General features: G+C 37.3%; 2 protein-coding genes and 1 long non-coding RNA gene across 3 annotated transcripts in view; 1 reads left to right on the forward strand and 2 right to left on the reverse strand.

The window, feature by feature from the left end:
• The window catches only part of LOC139144530 (low-density lipoprotein receptor-related protein 2-like), a 150,341-nt gene extending 143,535 nt beyond the window's left edge, over nucleotides 1-6,806 (forward strand). Inside the window, 1 exon segment of the mRNA XM_070715228.1 lies at nucleotides 369-6,806. Within this exon segment, the coding sequence (XP_070571329.1) occupies nucleotides 369-722 (354 nt within the window). The 3' untranslated portion in view covers nucleotides 723-6,806.
• Nucleotides 6,807-15,124: 8,318 nt separating this feature from the next.
• LOC139144238 (uncharacterized) lies at nucleotides 15,125-18,196 on the reverse strand. The gene is made up of 3 exons (XM_070714906.1): nucleotides 17,837-18,196; nucleotides 16,792-16,983; nucleotides 15,125-15,818 (listed from the first exon to the last, which is right to left on the reverse strand). The coding sequence occupies exons 1-3, from the start codon at nucleotides 18,084-18,086 to the stop codon at nucleotides 15,664-15,666; spliced, it is 597 nt and encodes a 198-aa protein (XP_070571007.1). The 5' UTR covers nucleotides 18,087-18,196; the 3' UTR covers nucleotides 15,125-15,663.
• A 320-nt stretch (nucleotides 18,197-18,516) lies between these two features.
• LOC139143154 (uncharacterized) lies at nucleotides 18,517-21,026 on the reverse strand. Its single transcript, XR_011554550.1, has 3 exons — nucleotides 20,770-21,026; nucleotides 19,365-19,579; nucleotides 18,517-19,083 (listed from the first exon to the last, which is right to left on the reverse strand). It is a non-coding gene; the product is annotated as an uncharacterized lncRNA (long non-coding RNA).
• Between the last annotated feature and the right edge of the window lie 1,247 nt (nucleotides 21,027-22,273).

Below are 22,273 nucleotides of genomic sequence, written 5' to 3' on the forward strand. Positions count from 1 at the left end.
AATGTTTGTCATAATTTACTAAATTAGGAAAATGGAAAATGTCAATTACAGAAATGATAAGTTACCAGTGTCTCAGTGTCTCTTTTTGTATAAAATCTAAATACCTCAAACTTTATCATCGCATAGCTTGAACAATTTTTGACCACAGGCTGATTTGTTCATTACTCAAACACTTACAAAGATCAATGGGCACAGCAACCTAAGTAAGTTATTTCATTCACAGTGACCTTGGGGAAGATAGGACCAGAGCCTGGTTTTGCAAATTGCTCCATAAATGTCCTCCATTATACAGAGCTAGCAGAGGTGCATTATGAAAAATGCTGCAGGTTATATGTCCACAGGTAGTAACAAAGTCTATTCTATTTCAGGAGCCTGTTTTACAAGGTGAATTCCAGATTGATACCATGAACTCTACAGCTTTCAGCAACCCCATTTATGATGTCTCCCTCCACACATCAGAGGAGCCTTCTCTCGCATCACCTGTCTCAATTATCTCTGAAAAAACAGGACTTCCGAATTCTGAGAGTGCATCAGCACCAGAGGAGATAACTGTTGACATGCCGTTACCAGCCTCGGAAAAAATGCCCCCTCCGACAGAGCCCCTCCCAAAGGTGAAAGAACAAGCTCTTCCTCCTAATGGTCCACCAGCATATAATCCTACTGAAGACAACGAAGAGGATACCACACAGTTAGTTGAGAAAGACACACATGAGGAGCAATAATGTCACTTCCTTAGATTTGATCTTTGTACATCCAGTGAGTGTAAGATTAGTAAAAGATGCTAAGGTATTAAAAACCAAAATGCTAGGTCATTCAAAACTTGTCCAAGCTGCTTTTACTGGGAAACTTTCCCAGCTGTCAGATGAAATATCATGACGGAAAGAGGGCACTGATCATTGAAGTAGCAGTTTAGGTATTTTTGTACAGCTGTGTAAATTTAAGCCTGAGTCATTGAATGAAATGCAAATATTAATGTAAATGAATATATTTTTGCAGGGATATACCAGGGTTCTAATACTGTACCATTAAAACTGACAACAGGTATGGGCTCTTGAATTTTAGCAAGGTGGAAATTACACTTCAATGAAACATAGCATCACTTTTGAATCATGTTTAAATATTGCCGCTTATTTTTCTATTGATTGCGATGATGATGACTCATTTTAGAAAAAGTGTATTTTAACATGTTGTCCTGCCAGTTTCTTTATAGCAGAAATGTTTGACTTTTCTGAGGTAAGCGTGGTCAACTACATTCGCATAATTAACTTGATAATGAGTTTAGCCATCAAATGTGTAATATATAAATTGTTCCTTTCAATGGTGTTCTATTCATATTTCAAGGTCAAAACTAAATTAAAAAGCTTGTGCTTTCTAGTTATAGGCCCATGAGCTGCAACTCTTTGAAATTTGTCCAACATTAAGGTACCTCCAATTTCCTCAGATATTCATTGCAATCTACAAATTGGACAATATAGCTATTAAGTATGCCTCAACAAAGTTCGCTTGTGGCAGAATAGGCAAGAAATTGAACAGATTTCTGTTCATTTTAAATTTCCTGCCATTTTCAAAATCTCTCCACATTATGTGAAAAACTGATAATTTTTTGTCAAAGTAGAGTGAATACCTTTCCCATCCTTTCAGTGGGTGCACTATGTTGTATTTGTAAAACTTCAAATGTGTACATGCACCATTTATGCTGTTTATCATGTAGTTGTATGGAGGCAGCCATATTTTGGATGCGGCACCTGTTTATTATTTGTCTTACTGAAACCTCCCCATGCAGTCCCACTCAGTGGATAATTATACTTGAGTAAACATCTCTGAGTAAGAACATTTCTGTGAACTAATTTTGATCCAAATATAAAATCTTGAAAATAATGCTAAAAGTTGCAGCTCATGTGCCTTTAAATTCTTTGTATATTGAATTGTTTTACATATGAAGAAAGTCGTGACTATAGCAAATATTTTTGTGATATATGCATGAAATTTTCAAATTATTTTGTATTATGTTTATGATCGCATGGCTTTTTTTCTTTGCATGTTGCTTTTTTGCTTGATTTGCTTCCGTCTTTAATTTCTGAGAATGACAGGCATAATTATCCCTGATACTGATAACTGTGCCTTATTGAAATCTTCTAAATCATCAGGTATTATGTTTATGAGGAAGTACAGTTCATGAAGGTGTGCCTGATTCACATTCTGGTCTGAAATGATCACAGTCAGATGTGATTTCTGCAATTTACTGCAATTGACTCATGCCTCAATGTTGAATGAGACTTCCGTGTGTCCTGCATGTTAGTCGCATGTTGTGGGAAAGATGTATGACTTGATTCACAGTCACAACAATGTCCACCACGTAGACCATGTGTATCAACTGATGCACTCAGTTATACCTGACTAGTGGCCATTTCTTTCTTTTCAAAGACACTCTGTACTGTAAAATTACAGTCTTCTATTGAGGACTCTTTAAGAATTCACCAAATGTTCTCTTTGCAGAGGTTTTTTTGAAACATTTAGTTACAAAGCAAGCCTGATACAGGACAATAGTATTTTTTAAAGTAATCCTAGTGTGTTTAATCCTAGTGTGTCTTGTGTGTTCTTTTGCCCTTTTTGTGAAAAAATGTTAATGGTGTATCTCACTGCAAAGGCTCCACATATCGTTTCAGTGACAGATTTTGGTCGTGATATCGATTTTGATAATGTTTATTGTACATCTTTGAGTTTGTATATCAGTCAAATTACTCTTAATCAATCCCCATGCAAGTGACTGTCTAGAAAGGTTGAATGTGCGAGATTGTTTCAAAAGACTCTCGTGGTGATTATTCTACTGTGCAAAATATCATTTTGACAAGTGATTTCCAGCCAGCTCTTGCCTGAACAAGATTTTCAAAACATTTGACTTTTTTGTAACATAGATATCACCATTCCACATTGCTATTTTTGATGTTAATGAGAAATAGTTCAGAAGTTGTCATTGCCATAATCCTGTATTAACCAGTGGAAAATTCAGAATTATGCAAATGCACATTACCTACTTTGTGTTACATCTTGACACAACAGAAAATGTACTTCAAAAAGATTTCTATTTTTTAGTCAGTCTGATGCAAGTGGATCCTGGAGGCGTGTCAGGATGTACTTAATAAAGTACTGTTGTCAAATGATTTAGGGTAACCAGCCATTGTCTTCAGAGTCAAAATCTTAAGCATCCTATATTTTACATAATAACAAAATATATTACATATGTTTATTTCATAAGAATATGTATTCATTGTCCAGGGTATCAGAATAACCAGGCACCCAGGGTCTCAGAATAACCAGGCTCTCAGGGTATCAGAATAACCAGGCTCCCGGGGTATCAGAATAACCAGGCACCCAGGGTATCAGAATAACCAGGCTCCCAGGGTATCAGAATAACCAGGCTCCCAGGGTATCAGAATAACTAGGCTCCCAGGGTCTCAGAATAACCAGGCATCCAGGGTATATCAGAATAACCAGGCACCCAGGGTATCAGAATAACCAGGCTCCCAGGGTATCAGAATAACTAGGCTCCCAGGGTATCAGAATAACCAGGCAACCAGGGTATATCAGAATAACCAGGCTCCCAGGGTATCAGAATAACTAGGCTCCCAGGGTATCAGAATAACCAGGCTCCCAGGGTATCAGAATAACCAGGCTCCCAGGGTATCAGAATAACCAGGCTCCCAGAGTATCAGAATAACCAGGCACCCAGGGTATATCAAAATAACCAGGCACCCAGAGTATCAGAATAACCAGGCACCCAGGGTATCAGAATAACCAGGCTCCCAGGGTATCAGAATAACCAGGGAACCAGGGTATATCAGCATAACCAGGCACCCAGGGTATCAGAATAACCAGGCACCCAGGGTATCAGAATAACCAGGCTCCCAGGGTGTCAGAATAACCAGGCTCCCAGGGTATCAGAATAACCAGGCTCCCAGGGTATATCAGAATAACCAGGCTCCCAGGGTATCAGAATAACCAGGCTCCCAGGGTATCAGCATAACCAGGCTTCCACACTCACTGATGTCAGTATTATGTTATTTGTTTGTAATCTGTCAATCACTACAGACTTTCACTGAATTGAATGTTGTTGATCTTGTGAACTTATTAGTCATGGATATTCAATTCAGTCACATCTGATCACCTTAATTACATATAGGGACTGTGTCATTTACAATGACTTATTCAATCCTAAATTAGACGTCAAAGGAATTTTGAAACTTCTATTCTGAAATTTGTATTAATTTAACATCACCTCAAAGCTGATTGTCAGGGAACCATAGCAATAGTAACTACAGTTTCAAGTACATTGTAATTACAACCCACAACTTAAGACTAACAGCGTGAACATTTCAGAAAGCAAAATATACCTGAATTCAAGGTATACCAGTACTTAATCCACTGAAGCTTTGGACAAAACGTTAATTTTAAATTCCAATGTTTGATTAATCCCAATACCTGCAATTGGAAGGAGTTAATTATTACAGGGTAGTAAATTGTCCTCGGTCGGCTGTATGTTAATGGAGATGATATTCTCTGAAATCTATTTACAGTCAAATGTTTCCCATATGTCCATTAAAGATTAGTAACTGCTGCTAGGCAATAAAGACAAAAAAGTGATTTTCAGTTTTGAGCAAGATCAAAGTTTAGACTGAAGCATATCGATTGCTGTCCAAGTGATGCAATTCCTTTGGATACCTTGAGAAACACATTATAGCAACTCTAATGCTAATGTGAATAGCAGGCGATGTCTCTTTTGTGGCTTTTGTTTCTGAGTGATTGCTTTACAAAGAATCAAGAGGATCGACATGATAGGCTGAACTAGAATGATCGTCTTGATAGTGCAATTTTGAAGAATGTTGTTGCGTTGAAGAAGCATGCAAAATTTACAAAGATACAGTGATTTTTTCCAGTAATACTAGTACTTGTTTATAACTTGCCATTTGTTAAATTAACCACAAATCAATGTTTTTCATGACAATCATTTCTCTCATTTTGGTAAGGTTAGCTGTTAGCACTTACATTAATTCAAGCTTTGTGTGCACCAAGATGTATTGCACAGATTGATTGGCTTTGCAATTCCTGGGACTAGTGAAAGATCTGCCACTGTATCAGAGATTTCTAATGACCTTGACTTTCATAGTAAGATGTAGTGTGAAAGGATTTTCTATATTGTATCATTGTCATTTTGAAAAATCTAACTCAAATGGATTTGTACACAGGTGTGGGTGTGTTATTGAGCAAAGAGTTAGGATTTAGTTTGAATATTTTGTACTCCATGTACACTCATGACAAAAATGTTTGAAAAGGTTGTTTGATAAATTTACAAATCCCCAAGCATTTGAACTTTCACTGTCTCCAAATACAGCAGTCAAGCTTAATGCAAAAATAGCATTAATCTAGACATTAATGATGATATTTAGGGAATGCAAATGACAACTTTGAAACTAGCGATCCCTTATAGTTAATGAGAATATTACATAGCGATAATTCAGAAATATTTTTATTCAAAATTTGTGTTGGCCATTATTTGAAAAATCATCATCATTTAATAGACAAGGTAATCCAAATGATCTGGTAGGTTTGTGTGTCACAAAATTGTTTAACCCTTTCATCCCCATTTCCCAGTATAAATGTCCAACTTAACCATAAAATCCATGGGACAGGGCAAAACCATTGAAGGGAAAGGGGAAAAAAGACTAAATATGCGAATTTTACTGTGAATACATTCCTTACTCTTGAATTGAAGTGTCTGTATTTTGATTGATCTCTGTTTGAATCAATTTGTTTGATCACATTTTTCCTGCAGATATTTCAAAGTGTTTGCCTATTATGTAGATAATTTGGCAAGATGTATGTATGTAACCGGTGACATGTCATTTATTTATCAGGGAAAACTTCCATGCCTTGAAATACGTGTCAAATCTACCATCACCTTGTAGCTAACTGGATTTTCAAAAACCAATATTGTGAGCATTTTTTGCTTAAATTCACACATGCAGAAAAAATTATCATAAAGAATTTCCCTCCAAAGCAATCATTTACAGAAAACTATAGATCTATACCTTCTAAGATAATCTATGGTACCTAATTCCATATCCAGATTAGACAGAAAGCAGTACCTCATTTGTATTATTAAAAAATGTATATGAATTGGTGTATATGTAAGTTTGCAAAATTGCCAGGACTGAATACATAGCAACAACTTACATAAGGAGAGATTTTTGATCCAATAGAATAAAGAGATTTCCAGTCCGGTAGAATGGACTCGCCGTACCTGATTTCCAATAGACAATCACACTGTAGGTATACAGAGGTCACATGATCAAGGGACTCTTTTTCAATAGCACCAAGTACTATGCAATAATTTCTACATTTTGTACCAGCAATCTCCTTCAGAAGTGTAATATTACAATTTTATAATGAAAGTACCTCATCTATGTATGATATGTAATTATTAATAATGTATCGCACGGCATGACAATTATGTAGCTTTCCATTGTTGAATTTACATATAGGCATTTGTATGCAGAGTATTATAATTTATATCCATAGTATTCTAGAGTTGTGTATTAGTAAGGTTAGTAAACTTTCTCCTCCCAACGTATCTTGGATCTTCTTTGCTTAGTTTTAATTTCAAACATGATGTGATTTGCATTTCTACTGTAAACACAGTATAGCTAATGTCCTTACACAGATGTTGTTTATTTTGAACAAACGTGACCTGTGCAGTGTTGTTCGATAAAAGAAATAAAATATATTAGTCGGAGCATTTTTACATATGATATGTTGGTCCATGGTATTTTGTATTCTGGCGTTGTTTGCTATAATGTCATTCTTCTCTCAATCATATGCAATCAAATATTTATCCCCAAAGTTAGATGATGTTTTGGAAATTATGCATGCAAGAACAGAGAAAATACAACTTTATGGGCAACTACAATGCTACAGAAAACACCAGGAGAGTCACATCAGTGATCATAAACAACTGGAAAACTTGTGCAGTGCTTTAACAGCTAATAACTGACAAGATGTAAGGTTGATAAAGGAAATATATATATATATATATATATATATATTCACACGTGTGTGTGTTATTATGGCAAAGGCGGGGCTGGGTGTCTATGGTAATCAGCAAATGAGGCAAGGAAGGGCGCTACTAAAACTTTCTCAATGCCAGAAGCAATTCCTTCAACCTTGATGGTAAATAATGACATGAACCATACTAAACAGCAGGACTTCCACTTCAGCTTTTGGTCAGTTTGTGTCGCTATTGGACGGGACAGCTTATAGGTGGGTCCGTTAGGGGTTGGTTTGTTGTTGAAAGAGTCGGCTCCGTCCATCTTTCGAAGACACTCTTTTCTATCCTGCACTTTCAGCAAAATTGTAGCTATGTGGTTTCGTCAACAACTATCGGAAAATTTATTGGCCTATTTGGTTGTCAAAGGACTCGATAAGGTCTGCAATTCATTCATTCCAGGGATCAAGTTTTCGGAAATTGGTTCTTGATTCCTCGAACAGCTTGTCCCAACCATAGCCGAGACTACAAGTCCGTTGGCCAGAGGGGCTCCCTATGCACGCACTCTAATCCCCAACTCCATAGCAACAATTTATCCTTGTAAACCAATAAATATTTCTGTATATCACATTCTACTGACATCTGTCCATCAACACAATCACTGTCGGCTTAAAAATGAATCAAGATGCTGGTGAAAAGAAGCATTAAATTGGTTGATTTAATTATAATGACCGTCATTAGCCATTTTGAATTACAAATGTCGGCAAATGTTTAATTTCGCTAGTATAAAATTTTGCTAGATGACCCCCGATTTTTATTCTTTATTTTAAAAAGGATCGGCTTAAAGATCTCTAACGCAAAGTTTGAGCAAAAGTTAAGTCTTCAATTTTGAGGTGCTAACTGCCTTAACTGATCTTCTGCGCTGGCCACTCTGGTAAAAACTCTGATCAAGAGTTACGCGTGGAAAGTGGTGAGTAAAGTTGTAAAATGTTCCAGTCTCAGGCTCATTGCATAGATCAATTGTTTTACTATTTGTATGAGATAAATGTTCCGGAACTAGTCTTTGCGATGATTTATCAGTAGGATTCAAACACAACTACCATCCTGAGAAAGAAATTTCTATAGATAAATCTAAAGGCACTAGAATAAAGATAAACTGGAAACACAAATTAAAATACTTCCAACAACAACTGATAATCGAGAAGTCTCGTTATACTTTTTTGACAAGCACTGTTACATTTCATTATCGAACCAATAAAACCACCTTAAATACAAAAAGGTTCTATTTAAAATTTGACGTTGTCATATCAACACCGAGTATGTATGCGCGATGGTGCAGCCGATTGGTTGAAAGTTTTACCGCGTCAATATGTCATTTCATCGTGGCACATACCATTTCATGAAAAGAGAACACAGTGTACAGTTCTGAGGGACCAGGGTCGGCGAGTTTGGCGTGACAAAGGTCACGGAGGCAAGATTTCTTTTAGTATCCTGCGTGGATGAAATATTCATAAAAAGTAATCTTGCAGTTCGTGTAAACCAAAAAGTAAGTATAGAAATCAAAGTTTGATCTATTTCCACATTTATGAATCTTTGAATTGTGCGGGCGCACAATGGACATGTGATGTTCTCTCCACAGACAAAGCAATGCCACCTGATCACGTGATTTCAGTACAGTTTTACAAATATCGGCTCATTTTTTCTGTTATTCTATTAACTCACATCAGCCATCTGGTGTATCAGAAGAAATTTTAGTCCAAACGTTTTAAAAACTCGCATGTCGCATGTCGTGACCGGTCTTCCATATTATACTGGTACAGTACTGTATGTAGTAGCTTGCAATTCTAACATATCGCGACGTCAAAGAAAACGGGTAATGTAAGCTCTGGGTATGTTTGTATTCCACTCACTGACCATAGCGGGGACTACACACCTGTTTGTCAAGTATACCAGTCATTGCCCTTGTCCTTTAGTTCTGCATCCGGGGTCTTAACGATACTTTAGTAAATGGTCAGCTAATTCCAAGCAGTACTCAAACTTGGGTAGATAGTCCATGTAGCCGACATGTCTATGATCGAAACCGTAATGGATAGGTGTACCATTACACTGTGGAGGAGTCGTTAGAAATTAACGTGCGCAAATGTTTCATACTTCTAAATTTATATATTTTTTAGATTAATAAAGTTTGACCCAGTAGTTTAAGGTTTTCCTTTCAGTAATAGGTGAAAGTTAGAACGGTCATTAAAAAACAAATAACGATGCAAGTGATTGCTGAAGTGAGGCTGCTGTCCGTAGAAAGAAGCTGTTTACAAGTTCTGCCCAAGCAGAGACGGTCAGAGTTATCTTTAGACTATTCACTACCTGGGCACCCGAGAAAAATGGGTCAGGTCAAAGGTTACTCGACTATTAAGAGCACAAAGTTCGCGTGGGCGGGGGATTCCCCGGAATATGAACCATGCCATGTATCTTTGTTTACGATACTATTGTCGGGTGCGTAATAGCGATGTTTACTACATCACGCTGCTGAGTCATAGTGTCGTAATCTCTCCTCATATAACACCTCCTTATGGATTATCCAGAAAATGCTCGATTTTTCTCTGCCTGCAAATTGCAATAATACATGCGACGATTTGACTTGTGTTGTTTACAAATACTTATGCTGATCGTTACAAAACAACTGCAGAGCACGGAAAAGGTGATTTTCGTAATTTTATGTATTCACGTATAGAGAAATAACCAGCGCATTTTATTGTTTGTAATCGTGACGTTTCACTTCCCAATTGATGCCATTTTATCGAGCTCCAAGAGGGTATGAAATAAATTCAAACTATGTGACAGGGAACCAACATGGTAAAAGCATAATGAGAAATCAATATCGGTTCGTAGATCTATGGAAGAAAAACTACTGAATGCCTTAGTCAAACGAAATAATCGGACTGGCTGTAATCACCAATAATCCTGAAAGACCTATAGTAAAGTAAAGTACACAAAAAGTAGAGGCGACATACCCGGATCGACATGTAGAAGGATTCGCGTGACTTATCAGTCAAATGTTAACACCCACTTGCTGGGAAAAACCCGGGTAACTTTCAATAAACAAAAACGTAAGAAACGGTTTCAGTATGAATCACACGAAAATACTTTACCAAGACGTCAAACTTAAGTTGCAATGGCTACGACAACAGTACATTTTGATACCGTCTGTGTTCAGTAGTGCTGTTATGGTACCCGGTTAAGGAAGTACACGATAATTTTTGTTCGGTTTAACACGATGACTTTTACCTTCCTTATTGCCCGGTTGAAGGTCAACAGTTCCCGGTAAGTAAACAAAACGTCCAGTTTCTTTCAACCATTTTCATCAATAACAGTCACGCTGTAGCAAGACTTTGCGTTCAACTTTGGATCTAGGCTGAGTTTTAGGCTACATCGATGAAGTTGTTGATCAGATGTGCGAAAATTTGATAGCATCTTTTCACTTATATCGGAATGCGCGCCAATGCGGGAAAATTAAATTCTTTTATAGACCTCTGGCGATTAAGTATTTTCGTATCAATACATTTTCAGTCTAGATATAATAACAATATGGCCTTTGTACAATCAATGTGCAACGATACATACTTTTAGCCCAACACCTGTAGTTTCAACGTGTTACTCTTCAGCTAAGTCATCGTTGATATGAAAATGCCTATACTCATTCATTCGGCCCGCCACGTACAATATTCAAAAAGTAACCGCTTGAGGGCGTTCATAGAAAAGACGAGGTATTACGATTCGCGTCGAGGAATAACCACTTGCATTTCTTCTCTGGACGTTATTCTGATATTGAGGGAAGTTCTCGTAAATAAGGGAGCCATCATTATTTACGGCCTGAGGGGTAGGAAAATCTGAAATTTCGAGTATCCCTCCCCACGCCAGCCCTGATGAATTTGAGTAACCCCCTACTCTGACACAGAAATTTTGACTGACCCCCAATTAGAAAAGTTAAATATCAAGATATGTATTTGTAAAATTCATATAAATACAGCAACAGTAAATACCTTTCATATCCTGATGTACCCTGCTAGATTATTATCGGTTATCTCACGACGGTTGAAAAAGATGAAACCAACAAAATGAAATTCAAAGTCACAATAAAATGTAGATATAAAAGCTCACGCTGTGACCAATATCCAACCATATAGTATTGTTTACTTTGGATGGGTATCATGACAAGGTTGTCACTGAGATATCTGATAGGGAAGAATTTGAAAGTACCGGGGTGGGGCACGCAGGAGGCCGAGAGGTAAAGTGTCAGAGGAGGTTGTACCCTCTCGAGTGGAAAAAATTGAGAAATTGATGTGTGCAATGATGCAGTCAGGTGCAATATGAGAGGTGTTTTCAGTTTGTATTTTTACTAAGTAAAACTATTAGAACACCCGAACGGGGGAGAGCGCGAGAGAAATTGGTGTGAAATGGTGCAATCTGAGAGGTGTTTCGATTTATTTTGCACCAAAAACTTAGTAACCCCCTTCTTCCCCTCCACATTTTGAGTAACCCCCCTTGTATCTTTCAATCTTTTGAGTGACCCCCTTACATTCCTTCCACCCCAGGCCGTAAACAATGACGGTTCCCTAAGTTTAGCTTCATAAACATACCGGATGTATGAAGTACGATACAGCTGATTGAGAAGCAGTTACATTACATCATCAATGCCAGATTCGAACAGTTCCGATATATTCGATATTATGTGTGTTGCGTTTAATCATCTTATGACTTTGACTTGACTATTTCACTTTATGAAATTAAACTTTGTATAGCTGACCAATCCTCCCATGTTTTTAGAGAGAAAGTAACTTAGATGCCTACCGTACAGGAGAGATGAGTTTTCAATGAGAAAGACTGACTTGACTTTGGCTTCTGTGTCATAAACATCTAATCTTTCCTTTTCTTTCATTCCGAAACCATTCCATTTAATTAGAAAATAAGGTAAGGGAAATCATGTGTAATTATCCTATTCCTAGATGTAGAAATGCCCTGAAAATATGTCCTAGTATTTTATATAAATATTAAATAATATTATAAACTCGTGCACTGCAGGAAATTCATTCTCGTCAGATATTCAATACTGAGATTGATATATGACTATAAAAAGAAACTGTCCCTTTCCGGTCTGGTGTATCAGTTAACTCAACAAAGCCCGCCCTCAGTAATACGAAAGAAAGGTCATGCTAAAATCAGATATGTGTAAAACATTTTGCATTTTGGTCAAGGCGACTTTAAACATTGAAATATGCTGGGATTTATATCAAGTCGGGAAAAACGACTGTCGGAAAACTGATGGATAGGGTAGGTCAGGCTTTCATTTACTTCTCTTTTTATAAAAGTGACGTGTTTTTTGCTCACGTGCATTCGTGCTTGACGTATTATACAAATTGCGATGATGTGGCAATCTATTGTGGTTACTCTGTTGTATGCATTGCACAGATTATTCACCGAGATCAACATTGACTCATCTTGTGTGTTTCTAGACCAAAGTTCAACTGTTGTATTATAAGTTAGTTACGCTGAAAAAATGACGATAATTACTTGCTTCCATTAACAAAACTAAAAATCACGATTTTTTAATAGTTATAGATTCATTCAGGAAGTGTTGCTAAACAGGACCATACACATTGCGTTATGCTGTTAATGTGAAGTATCTCACAGAAATGATAGTGTTTACAACAAATAGCGCAATTGATCTAACGTTATTAATAAGTAAGCCGTTGAGTTCGATTGCCATGAATTTCGCGCTACACGTATTATAATTCTGAATCCCCTAAAACCCCGTAGTTCTACAATGGTCACCCAGAATATATCATTGAACTAGAAGATTCACTTAGGACCCTCTACATTAATTCCTGCGAACATTACCCATCAGCTGCCGTGTTCACTGAAACAACAGTTTTCGGGTTAAGTCATTCAAAGTCAGTGAGAGTCTCTAGGTAAGGAGAAGATTACTGTAAAAAAACAATATTAAACGCTGTATCGTGGCATATGCTTTCAGGTCAAGTAAAACAAAAATCACCGTAATGTATGTCCAAGATATACTATTCACTGAAAATCATATTCTGTCCAATCTGGAGATTTTCATCATATAAACATTTTTGCCGTTTACTTCTTTTATAACCGGACATTACAGTGATGGTTCGAACTTTATTTACAATATAGAAAACTGCAGATAGTTTACCACAAATAATGAAATAGCTGATATCGTCTGCTCACTTTCCGACAGGGAGCGTTATGTTTGTGACACATCGACATTCAAGCTGACACACACAGATATACTTAGTAATCTCTAACATAAATGCTTTATAATCATCGAACTCTGCAGGTAATAATGGCATATGTGCATATATAACAAATCGCTAGACACTATATGAAAATAAGCAAATATCAAATGATGCGACAGGTGTCCATGACGTGTTACAGAAGATAGCTGACATGCAAAGAGTATATACTATTGCACTGCTAGCTTGACGTCAGAAAAGAGTTTCACTGTGACGTCATTCAGTTGCTGCGTAACGGGTAATTCCATTCACATAACTGCTTCAATTCTTTGCATGTGAAAACATGCATCGCTTTCATTCGTCCAGGGAATTTCCCATCGACATGCGCAGATGCCGAAATTTCGACCAGTCTACGTCTAATTCCTCTGAAGATCATGAAGAGAAAGTTTTTGTGAGACGCAGTTTTCTGTGAAATGACACTAATTGCAAATCTACACTGAAGAAAAGAATCTGAGTAATCTGTAACTCCAAGGAAATAGAAGAGAAAATATCCCATCCATGAATGTTCTTATATGTTACACGATATTAGATTGTATATTCCTCAACTGAGAATATATTATTGGTCCTCTTAGATATTTCAGATGGGTGCAAACGACAGGAAACACGGAAAACGTAGATTTGAACAGAATATCTGACCTCAAGTAAATAGAACAGTGTCAGGTCCACCTCGTGAATCAAAATTATGCTGACATGAGATAAATTATTGATCGATTTGACCATGGTTTCAAAAAAGTTTTAAGGGAGACTATTTGGCATTTGGAGATGAGTTATAAGAAAGAAGATATGCCATTTTTTGTTTCCTTTTCCAAGATTTTCGGAGTCGGCATATTGTTTCCCCTTATAGTTTGGCTCTTTTCACCGTCACAAAATATTTTTAAAAGGCAGCAACTGGTTTGACAACCCTCTCTATTATCAAATGGTCGATTCTTGAGTCCATCTTACTGCACAGTCACAATAGTTTGGACATTAGTCATAGTTAGGTGGCGCGATGCGTTGTTGTCTAACTCAGTTGTTGTGTGGATCATGTTTCAAGGATTGTCATAATCTCAAAGGTCGATTTTTATTCCGGTATTATTTGGGACAAGTGGGTAGCTATCTGTCATGCAGGTAGCACCAAGTCAATTGAAGTAATGACGCATGCGCACAACACGTCAGAGTCATGACAACAGTCTTAAGCTTAGGCAACACACAACTAGATACGTAGGCGGCAACAGGTGTATGTTTACGATTGTAGCATTGGCACCCGAGTCATGGACATAAGGCGAAATTGACAAATTTGTTTCACAAAGTGACATACGATAAAAGTTGGACGATAAAGGAAAATGCAGCCAAGCTGTACACCAACCATCAAAGTAGTGACGCTGGAATTCTGTGAGTATACTGTTATGTATAAAAATATTATGAATATTGCACTGTGCAGGCAAGCAGGTCAATCTACAATGAATGGTTAATGCGGTTTTAAATTCCTACTGCAATGGTCGGAGGCATTGCTTCAATGCTCAGCCCGTCATCAATTAACAGGCGATCGTACCTCACCACATTACATTTACAGCTACTGTTGTATGTAGAATTTTACAGTGCGTAACATCAGGGTTTGTTTACGTCTCAGTCATAGCGCGACATGTTGTGGCCCCTGGGCAATCCTGTTTATAATATCTACAACAAAGTTCATGAACTCTCCTCGGTAAAAGGTTACTAGACATGGAAATCAGAGAGCGGGGCGAGGGTTTTCATGTCGTCAGTCGTGTATTTCTTAACTCACACAAAAAACACTGTAATCCTTAGGCAATACATTTTAATGACCATCCAATAATCTTCGAAGTCCCGTCTTTTTTGAATAACATTAAAGATGGAAATTTATTGGTAACCTTTGATTTTCACATGGTAAATAGGTCTAAAAATAACTATGCTCACAAAAGTAAGATATGTTGGCAGCTGTGCAATAAAAAATAACGGCATTTTATGTAATATAAGACAAAAGTTTCTGCTAATTATGGCACTTACTAAACTTAAAAGTACAATGCTACAAAATATTTTGATGATAACGACAACGTTCTGAGTTTCAAACACCGAAATATTAGACCTGTACTCCAAGCGATAAGGCCATAGGATTCGCAGCACCACCAACTTATTAATGAATCATGCGCTTTGGTCATGCACTTGTTTATAATTTGCTGTATAAGAAGGACTACATATTTCTACAAAAACTGTAAATCATGGATAGAAAGTAAAATAGCACACATGTAAATCTTGGAATCGGTCTAGACCATAACATTAAAACGAAAGGCCTTGAAACACTACTGTAAATATTTTGTCCTACACGATACTTTCTGTGTGACTTGGATTGTCCTCATCAGCCACTGAATCTCCTTCGCTCCCGTCATGGTAATTCTCGTCGTCTGATGGAGTTTGCCATTGTTGTCTCCCTGCAGCATCATATAATTGTCTGTCTGGCTGAGGTGGACCAGTTTCTGCAAACAACAAATTGACCTTGATTTTGCAAATTAACAATCATGACATGACATTCGCAAAGTCATCCTTGAGTTGGAGAGAGATACAAAACTGTCTTTTGTGCGTACCTCTGTAAGTGAATATTGGGACTTTTCAAATCTACGAGACTTTGGTCTATCTGACTCTTTTTAGGGTATACAAAAGGACCAGAAGAGAAAGATTTACTTAAGTTCAAGTTGTGGGAATAGCTATGTCGTAAATCAACACGGGGATATGTCCCCCTAAAAAGCTATCACGGTGCATTCTATCGTTGCTACTCGATTGGTGTAGGTTGTATTCAATTTGTACTTGACATTTTAAAGCTCTTACGACGACGATGTAATCGTAGACGATGCATCATGCTCTAACCTCTACGCAGCCATAATCGAAAATGAAATGTGTTTGTTCCAACATTCGGGACTTTACGTTACTGTAAATACGAGAACAATACAATATTGCGTTCGTTAAAAAGCCATGAGGAACGCTCGTTCGGTAATATTTCAACCGTTTCTAGGCGTCACCTTGCCCCATGTGCAGTCTGCTACTGTCTCTGCGCGTTCACAATTGAACGGTTTCAAGAGACCCATTGCATTGGACTATTGCCAGAAATAAGTCTCGCGCTCTGTACGTGTAGTTCACACGCTATCCTGAAGCGCTTCCAGGGTAGTGTTATAAATTGGAAGAAAAATTGTTGACATTGCTCGCAAAAAGTCAATACTCGGCCAATTTGCCGCCTAAGTCACGAGTGCAAGATTTATAATAGTAGGATTAACAGGAAAATACCAAAAAAAATGCACGTCGGGCGATACTGCGGCCCATATCCTCGTGCATCCCTTGCGGTATTTTCGTAATAACATCCCAAACATAATGCATAGATGTTTTTGGGAAAAACTCATACATCTATCGCTTATGACGAAGCCCTTAATATTTGTTAGATATTTTCCTTCGCGTTACCTGGCCCTATAATCGTGCCATTTGTTTTGCTTTCTCTCTTTCTTGACCGTCTTCTCAGTACGAAGACTGTGACCAAGGCAGTAACACCTCCACAAGCAACCAGCAACAGTGGCATCCACACCCACGTTACTCCAGTTGTTGATTTCCCTCCTTGACCTTGATCATTGGTATTTGCGCCATCAGCATTCGTGTCTGTTAAAATATGTGCGAAAAAAGGCACCTCCTTTGTAACAAAAAAGTGAGCAAAAGTTACCGCGTAGACAGTAGAAACATGGACAGTAGTCTATCTATGGAGGTAAAAACCTGCGGATAATTGTCCGCGTGCTCTATGACAACTACCTGGTTTGTTTCATTTTTATACTGTGGTTGTGTTATCCATCGTTATCCCTGGAGAGATGTAGCGGGAATGCTGTCAATCTTTGCCCGAGTCTGATACTTTGGTTTGTTCTGAATCCAATTTCTACTGGAGATGGTGAACAATCTAGCTATTGCAAATAATTATTCAACATCGATTACATTTATTTTATTGCAGCAAAAAGAAATCTGCGACCGGGAAAACTACATCTGTGATTCCAAAATAAAAGTCAAAACAAAGCATGTGGAACGCAGTGTAAATGAATATACGACTAGACATCCTTCATATGTGCCCATTCAAACTTTACAACACAGATCTATGCACGATGGTGTAGTTTGGAATCCCGCCAAAAAATTAATAATATGAATGGAGCACGATACTTGCACGTGGAAGCCAGGCGCGCAGTTTACTGAATCCAAAATATATAACACAGTCGAGAAATCGTTTAAAATCACAACTTCGCTCAACAGTTAAAATCACATTCTGTGGTTTGATATTTAATGGTTGTATTTTTGGAAAGTTATGAATACATGTATAATCCGTTCTGGAAAATACAGGTTTATAAATATTTCCCATTAATACAGATACGCAAGATTTCACTGTGTTTGAATTATCTCGAATGCAAAGATACGTAAAAATATAAGTTTATGGATCTCTCCCCGAAGAATAAACTTCACTTGTTTTGCTTACCTCCATCAATATGTGGGCACATAGCACAGTTGTCATCCGGTAAAGACTCGCAAAGAGTGCATAGCTGACACAGTCCGTGTATACTATCACAAAACTTCCCAACTTCACAGCTGCATTCATCTCCATAAACAGTGCTGATAAACACCACTAGCACTACCAGAAATATCTTGTACCTGAGTTTGAAATTCCATATTGACCTCCGTTGTAACTGATCAAAAATAATCGCTGCTCTCCGATGATTCATCGCCATTAAGGTAGTCACAGAATTGCACAAAAAATTAAAATGCAGGTTTTGTTGGCCAATGTTCTTTGCCAAACAGTGGAACTTTCCAGTGCAACTTTGCACAGCGTGACTCGGTATTCCGGATACACACAATATATATACATAACAATGCTCATTAATAAGTGTGCGGGGAGTCCCCACACTTAGTTTATGCGCATGGGCACACACCGCAATTCAAACAATTATGCATGACGTCATGTGTTGCCAGTTTGACCACAAGGGAATGTAGCTCGGCGAAAAGTAGACGTTCAAAGTTAATAAAAATCTCTGCGAATTTACTTTACAAAGGAAAGAAACACACGACATATAAAATTAAACCCCCCCCCCAAAAAAAAAAAAATCAGAAAAAAGTTGATAAAAACAATATTCAGAGTGCCAAATCGGAGTACGTATAAGTGGTTTATAAACATCAGTTTATTTTATTGGATATTAAGCTTAAGCTTTGACTGCGACTAAAATAACAGTATTTTGTTTCAAAAGATTATTGAGATAGCCTGTGGTAAATGTATTAAAAATGCATTTATGGAAATCGCCATGACTCTAAATGAGTGTGAAAGAATCATTACGGAATATTTCATAGTGTAGTCTTAATACAGAATAACTTTGAGATGTAAACATTATGAATATGTAAGATTAATTTGATTGTTTGATGGAACGCATTTTGAGATATATACTATTTAATGGAAACGAGTTGTCATTGTCAGGCTTCGGACAAGTCATTTATCTCAGCCCAAAGTTGATCATTCCTGCACGATATGGTTGCAGTCACCCCCATCCCCGCGTAAACTTGATATATTTTTAATTCTAGTAAAAGTTCATTCTGTGAAGTACTGCATGATGGGAGTCAGCTTGGCCTTATATTCTCTTTGTTCCACATAATATTAAACTCGGTCTTGCAGCTCTTACTCATGCCATAAGTGATTGTACTCCATCATTTGTCAATATCATAAACTGATCTGGCCATCTGTAAAATTATCGAACACACCACAAATTGTTAGAAACAACAGATTTCAGTGCAGATATAGTATGGGTATACATTTGCTAACCGTTTCGCTTTAGCTTTGTATTCGACGGTATTTAAAAAGCTCTAACAAATCTTGTTAATTTCATGTGCAGAAGCTACAAAGGCGTTTCCATGGAAGCAAAACTCTGAAAGAATGGAGGTCACAGATACAGACCACTGTAAAACGCGCATATTCATGTTATCTAAATTTACTGTTTAATAGTACAAAGATAGTGCCTAACCTTTCGGAAAGAATTTTCTTAAATCCACTGCAAGGATTTTTGCGGATTTTTATCGACCCTTTTATTCCTAAAAATGACTATTAGTACGATGATTCCAACATCTAGAACGACGCACACAATCATCAATGCAGCGACGACTGTACCATTCCAACTGTTCTTCAGACCATTGACGTCAAGATTAAGGTCATTGTCCGTTGTATTTTCTTCGGTGAAATCTATCAACGGAAAACATATATGCAATGTATTAGGAGAGATACGAATAGTACGATCCACAAAAACACGAATCGATCAAGGAGCTAATTGTTAAATGATCGCAACATACAATCTGTTTATCGGTTGGTAATAATTTTGTTTTTTTGGGGGAGGGAAGGTCCAAATCCAACCCTAGGCTGTTTTGTTTGTCATCTTATGTTGATGAGTTGATGTGACGTCATCCCCGAATAAACAAACAAACGAATAAACAAACATCTTACTAACCAAATGAACGCAGGTTACCCTTTGTAAAACCAAATATTCCCCAATACTTATAAATTGGTCATATAGTCCGTCAAAAAAGCTTGGTTCGTCATTTAGCCAATCACAGTCGACCGAAAGGTCAAGAAAATCTTGTTAACATTAATATATTGTAAATTTCTACTTCACGCGTTTCAAATTTACGCATGTCATGCATCCAGACTGGTTAATCACGTGATCACTGGTTGACAGCTTGCCATGCAACTAGCTGGCTGGCAGTCATGTGGACATCATGCCTGTAAACACTGCACACTCACTGATCAATTGGACCTGCTTGTCACAGATGGCAACCATGTGTCCCATAGAAAGAAAACAACATTCCCTGTACAAGATACATTAAACATCGTGCTTTCTTTATTGTTCAGCATTTCTTAAAATTATCAGAGTTTTTTGTGATGAATCTCCCAACAGAAAGAAAGATAAAACCAATAATGAAATGCTTATGTCATTACAAAAAGTTCACTTTTCGTGGTTCAATCAACACTGAAATAGACACTGAGATGCACATATAATAATCTATGAACGACATGATATGATGTCATCCGTTTACCTTTCTCTCTAAATGCTTCGTGAGACTAGTGAAAATAAAACGAATGAAAATATTTTTTGAGAAGTCAATTTATGAAGTGACTGTAAAGCAAGATTAATATGTAGGCAAATGATATTAAATTTGTTTACGGCACTTAGTCAACGCACGGTCCCTCCGTAGTCAAAGTCATGGTTAGAATTCGCATACTTCACCTGACTATTCGATGATTAGGGCAAGGTATTCGAGGAGTGATTGTTTATGCCGTTCATATGTAATAACAAACAAGCATTATCAGAACAGATCGTATGATAACAATGAGTAAAACTATTACCCTGGTACATCTGTTGGAATAAAAACTCCTACCTTCTGTGCACTGATTGCAGTTCACGTCAGGAACTCGACTTTCGCCTTTACAAAGATCACAAGACTGGCAAAATTGGTACAAACTGTCGCAGAATCTGTCAGGTCCGCAATCACATTCAGGATTTGCCAATAACAGCTTACTCAAATGCAAAAAGAGTAAAGTTATTTTGACACGCTTGGTTGATGACATGTTTGGAGAAAAATATTCGTCTCGGAAAGTCTTGGCGTACTGCTCTTGCTTGTGAAGTGATTTGAAATGATTTAGGTTCCAACGTTGTCTTTTGATCATATTAGTAAACCTTTTGCATTAAATAGGAATGTTGTACCCGTGTTTTTTTTCGCTTGGGGAATCCCCATTGTATATCACGTCAAGCCTATATCGTAAAAGTCCAACACTGAATCAACACTCTTAAAGTTACATATCAGTCTCTGGGTAAGCTATGCCAGTAATATTTGGCACTCTACTTGTAATTTAAGTACCTTTCTCACTTTTTCTGAAAAAACAGTCTAGATTGTATACCGATGATGTGGGTATTGGAATTACTTTGAAATCTAAAATTTGCTTTGTGCTTAAAATGCATGGGCTAAATATAATCGAATTTGGATGCTCGCCAAATGTAAAATACCACGTTACATCCATGTGTCGACGGTATAGTTTGCACGTGAATGTTCTGCATTATAAAGTACTGGTATTATACGCGGATGTTTTAGATGCCCATTCTATCAAAGCCACGGCACAACTTTTAAATATCTTCTAAACTTACCAGAGTGACAAACGCTACTATGGAATTGTTAGGCAAGGATGGCGACCGTCATGAGATAAAAGCAAGGTATACAAGTTATGGTAGCAGTGAGTGAACTGTCGGGAGCATTGTAGATACTCTAAACGGTAATGTATAAGACACAACAATTATTGATTGCTTATCGCGAGTAATGTTATCATAAAGCTCTATAAAATGCATTTCTTTAATCTAAAACAAAAAAACAGTTTACATATGAACCATGAAAAATTCCATTGTCTTATGCACCATGTGTTTTTGATCATACGTGACACAAGGATTCCTCTCACGTTTGACTCACCTTGCACCATTGTCGCATCGGGGACAGATATTCGGACTCTCAAACTTTTACCATTCTTTTCTCATATACCACTTGTGGAGGTTCATTTTAAAGCTCTTGGTGTAGAAAATTTTTTTCACCGTCTTCTATTTTCGAAAATCCAAAATTTTATTTCTCTATGCAGTTAACACAGGGATGGCAGCCATTTTGAATCTTAAATATCGGTAAATCTTGGGTTATTTGTTATTCTAGTACCAAAATTTGCACGATCACACCCGATTGCTATTCTTGAGTTTGAAAGAGAATGGCTGAAAGATTCCTTAAGGAAAATTTCCGCAAACGTTTAAGTCTTTCACTTTCGAGGCGCATTCTACCTTAAGAAGGAACTATCTCTCCATAACGTTTCTCAACATTTTTATTTGGCGATTTTTTAGATTACGACTGG

Source organism: Ptychodera flava, chromosome 11 (assembly GCF_041260155.1).
Source record: "Ptychodera flava strain L36383 chromosome 11, AS_Pfla_20210202, whole genome shotgun sequence".
Taxonomy (NCBI): Eukaryota; Metazoa; Hemichordata; class Enteropneusta; family Ptychoderidae; genus Ptychodera; species Ptychodera flava.

Coding starts and splice junctions, on each gene's coding strand:
- LOC139144238 (XM_070714906.1), bottom strand. CDS start 18,086: ATGGCGATGAATCATCGGAGAGCAGCGATTATTTTTGATCAGTTACAA. Junction 16,984..17,836: donor GTGCCCACATATTGATGGAG/GTAAGCAAAACA, acceptor ATATTTTAACAG/ACACGAATGCTGATGGCGCA. Junction 15,819..16,791: donor TGGCACGATTATAGGGCCAG/GTAACGCGAAGG, acceptor TGTTGTTTGCAG/AAACTGGTCCACCTCAGCCA.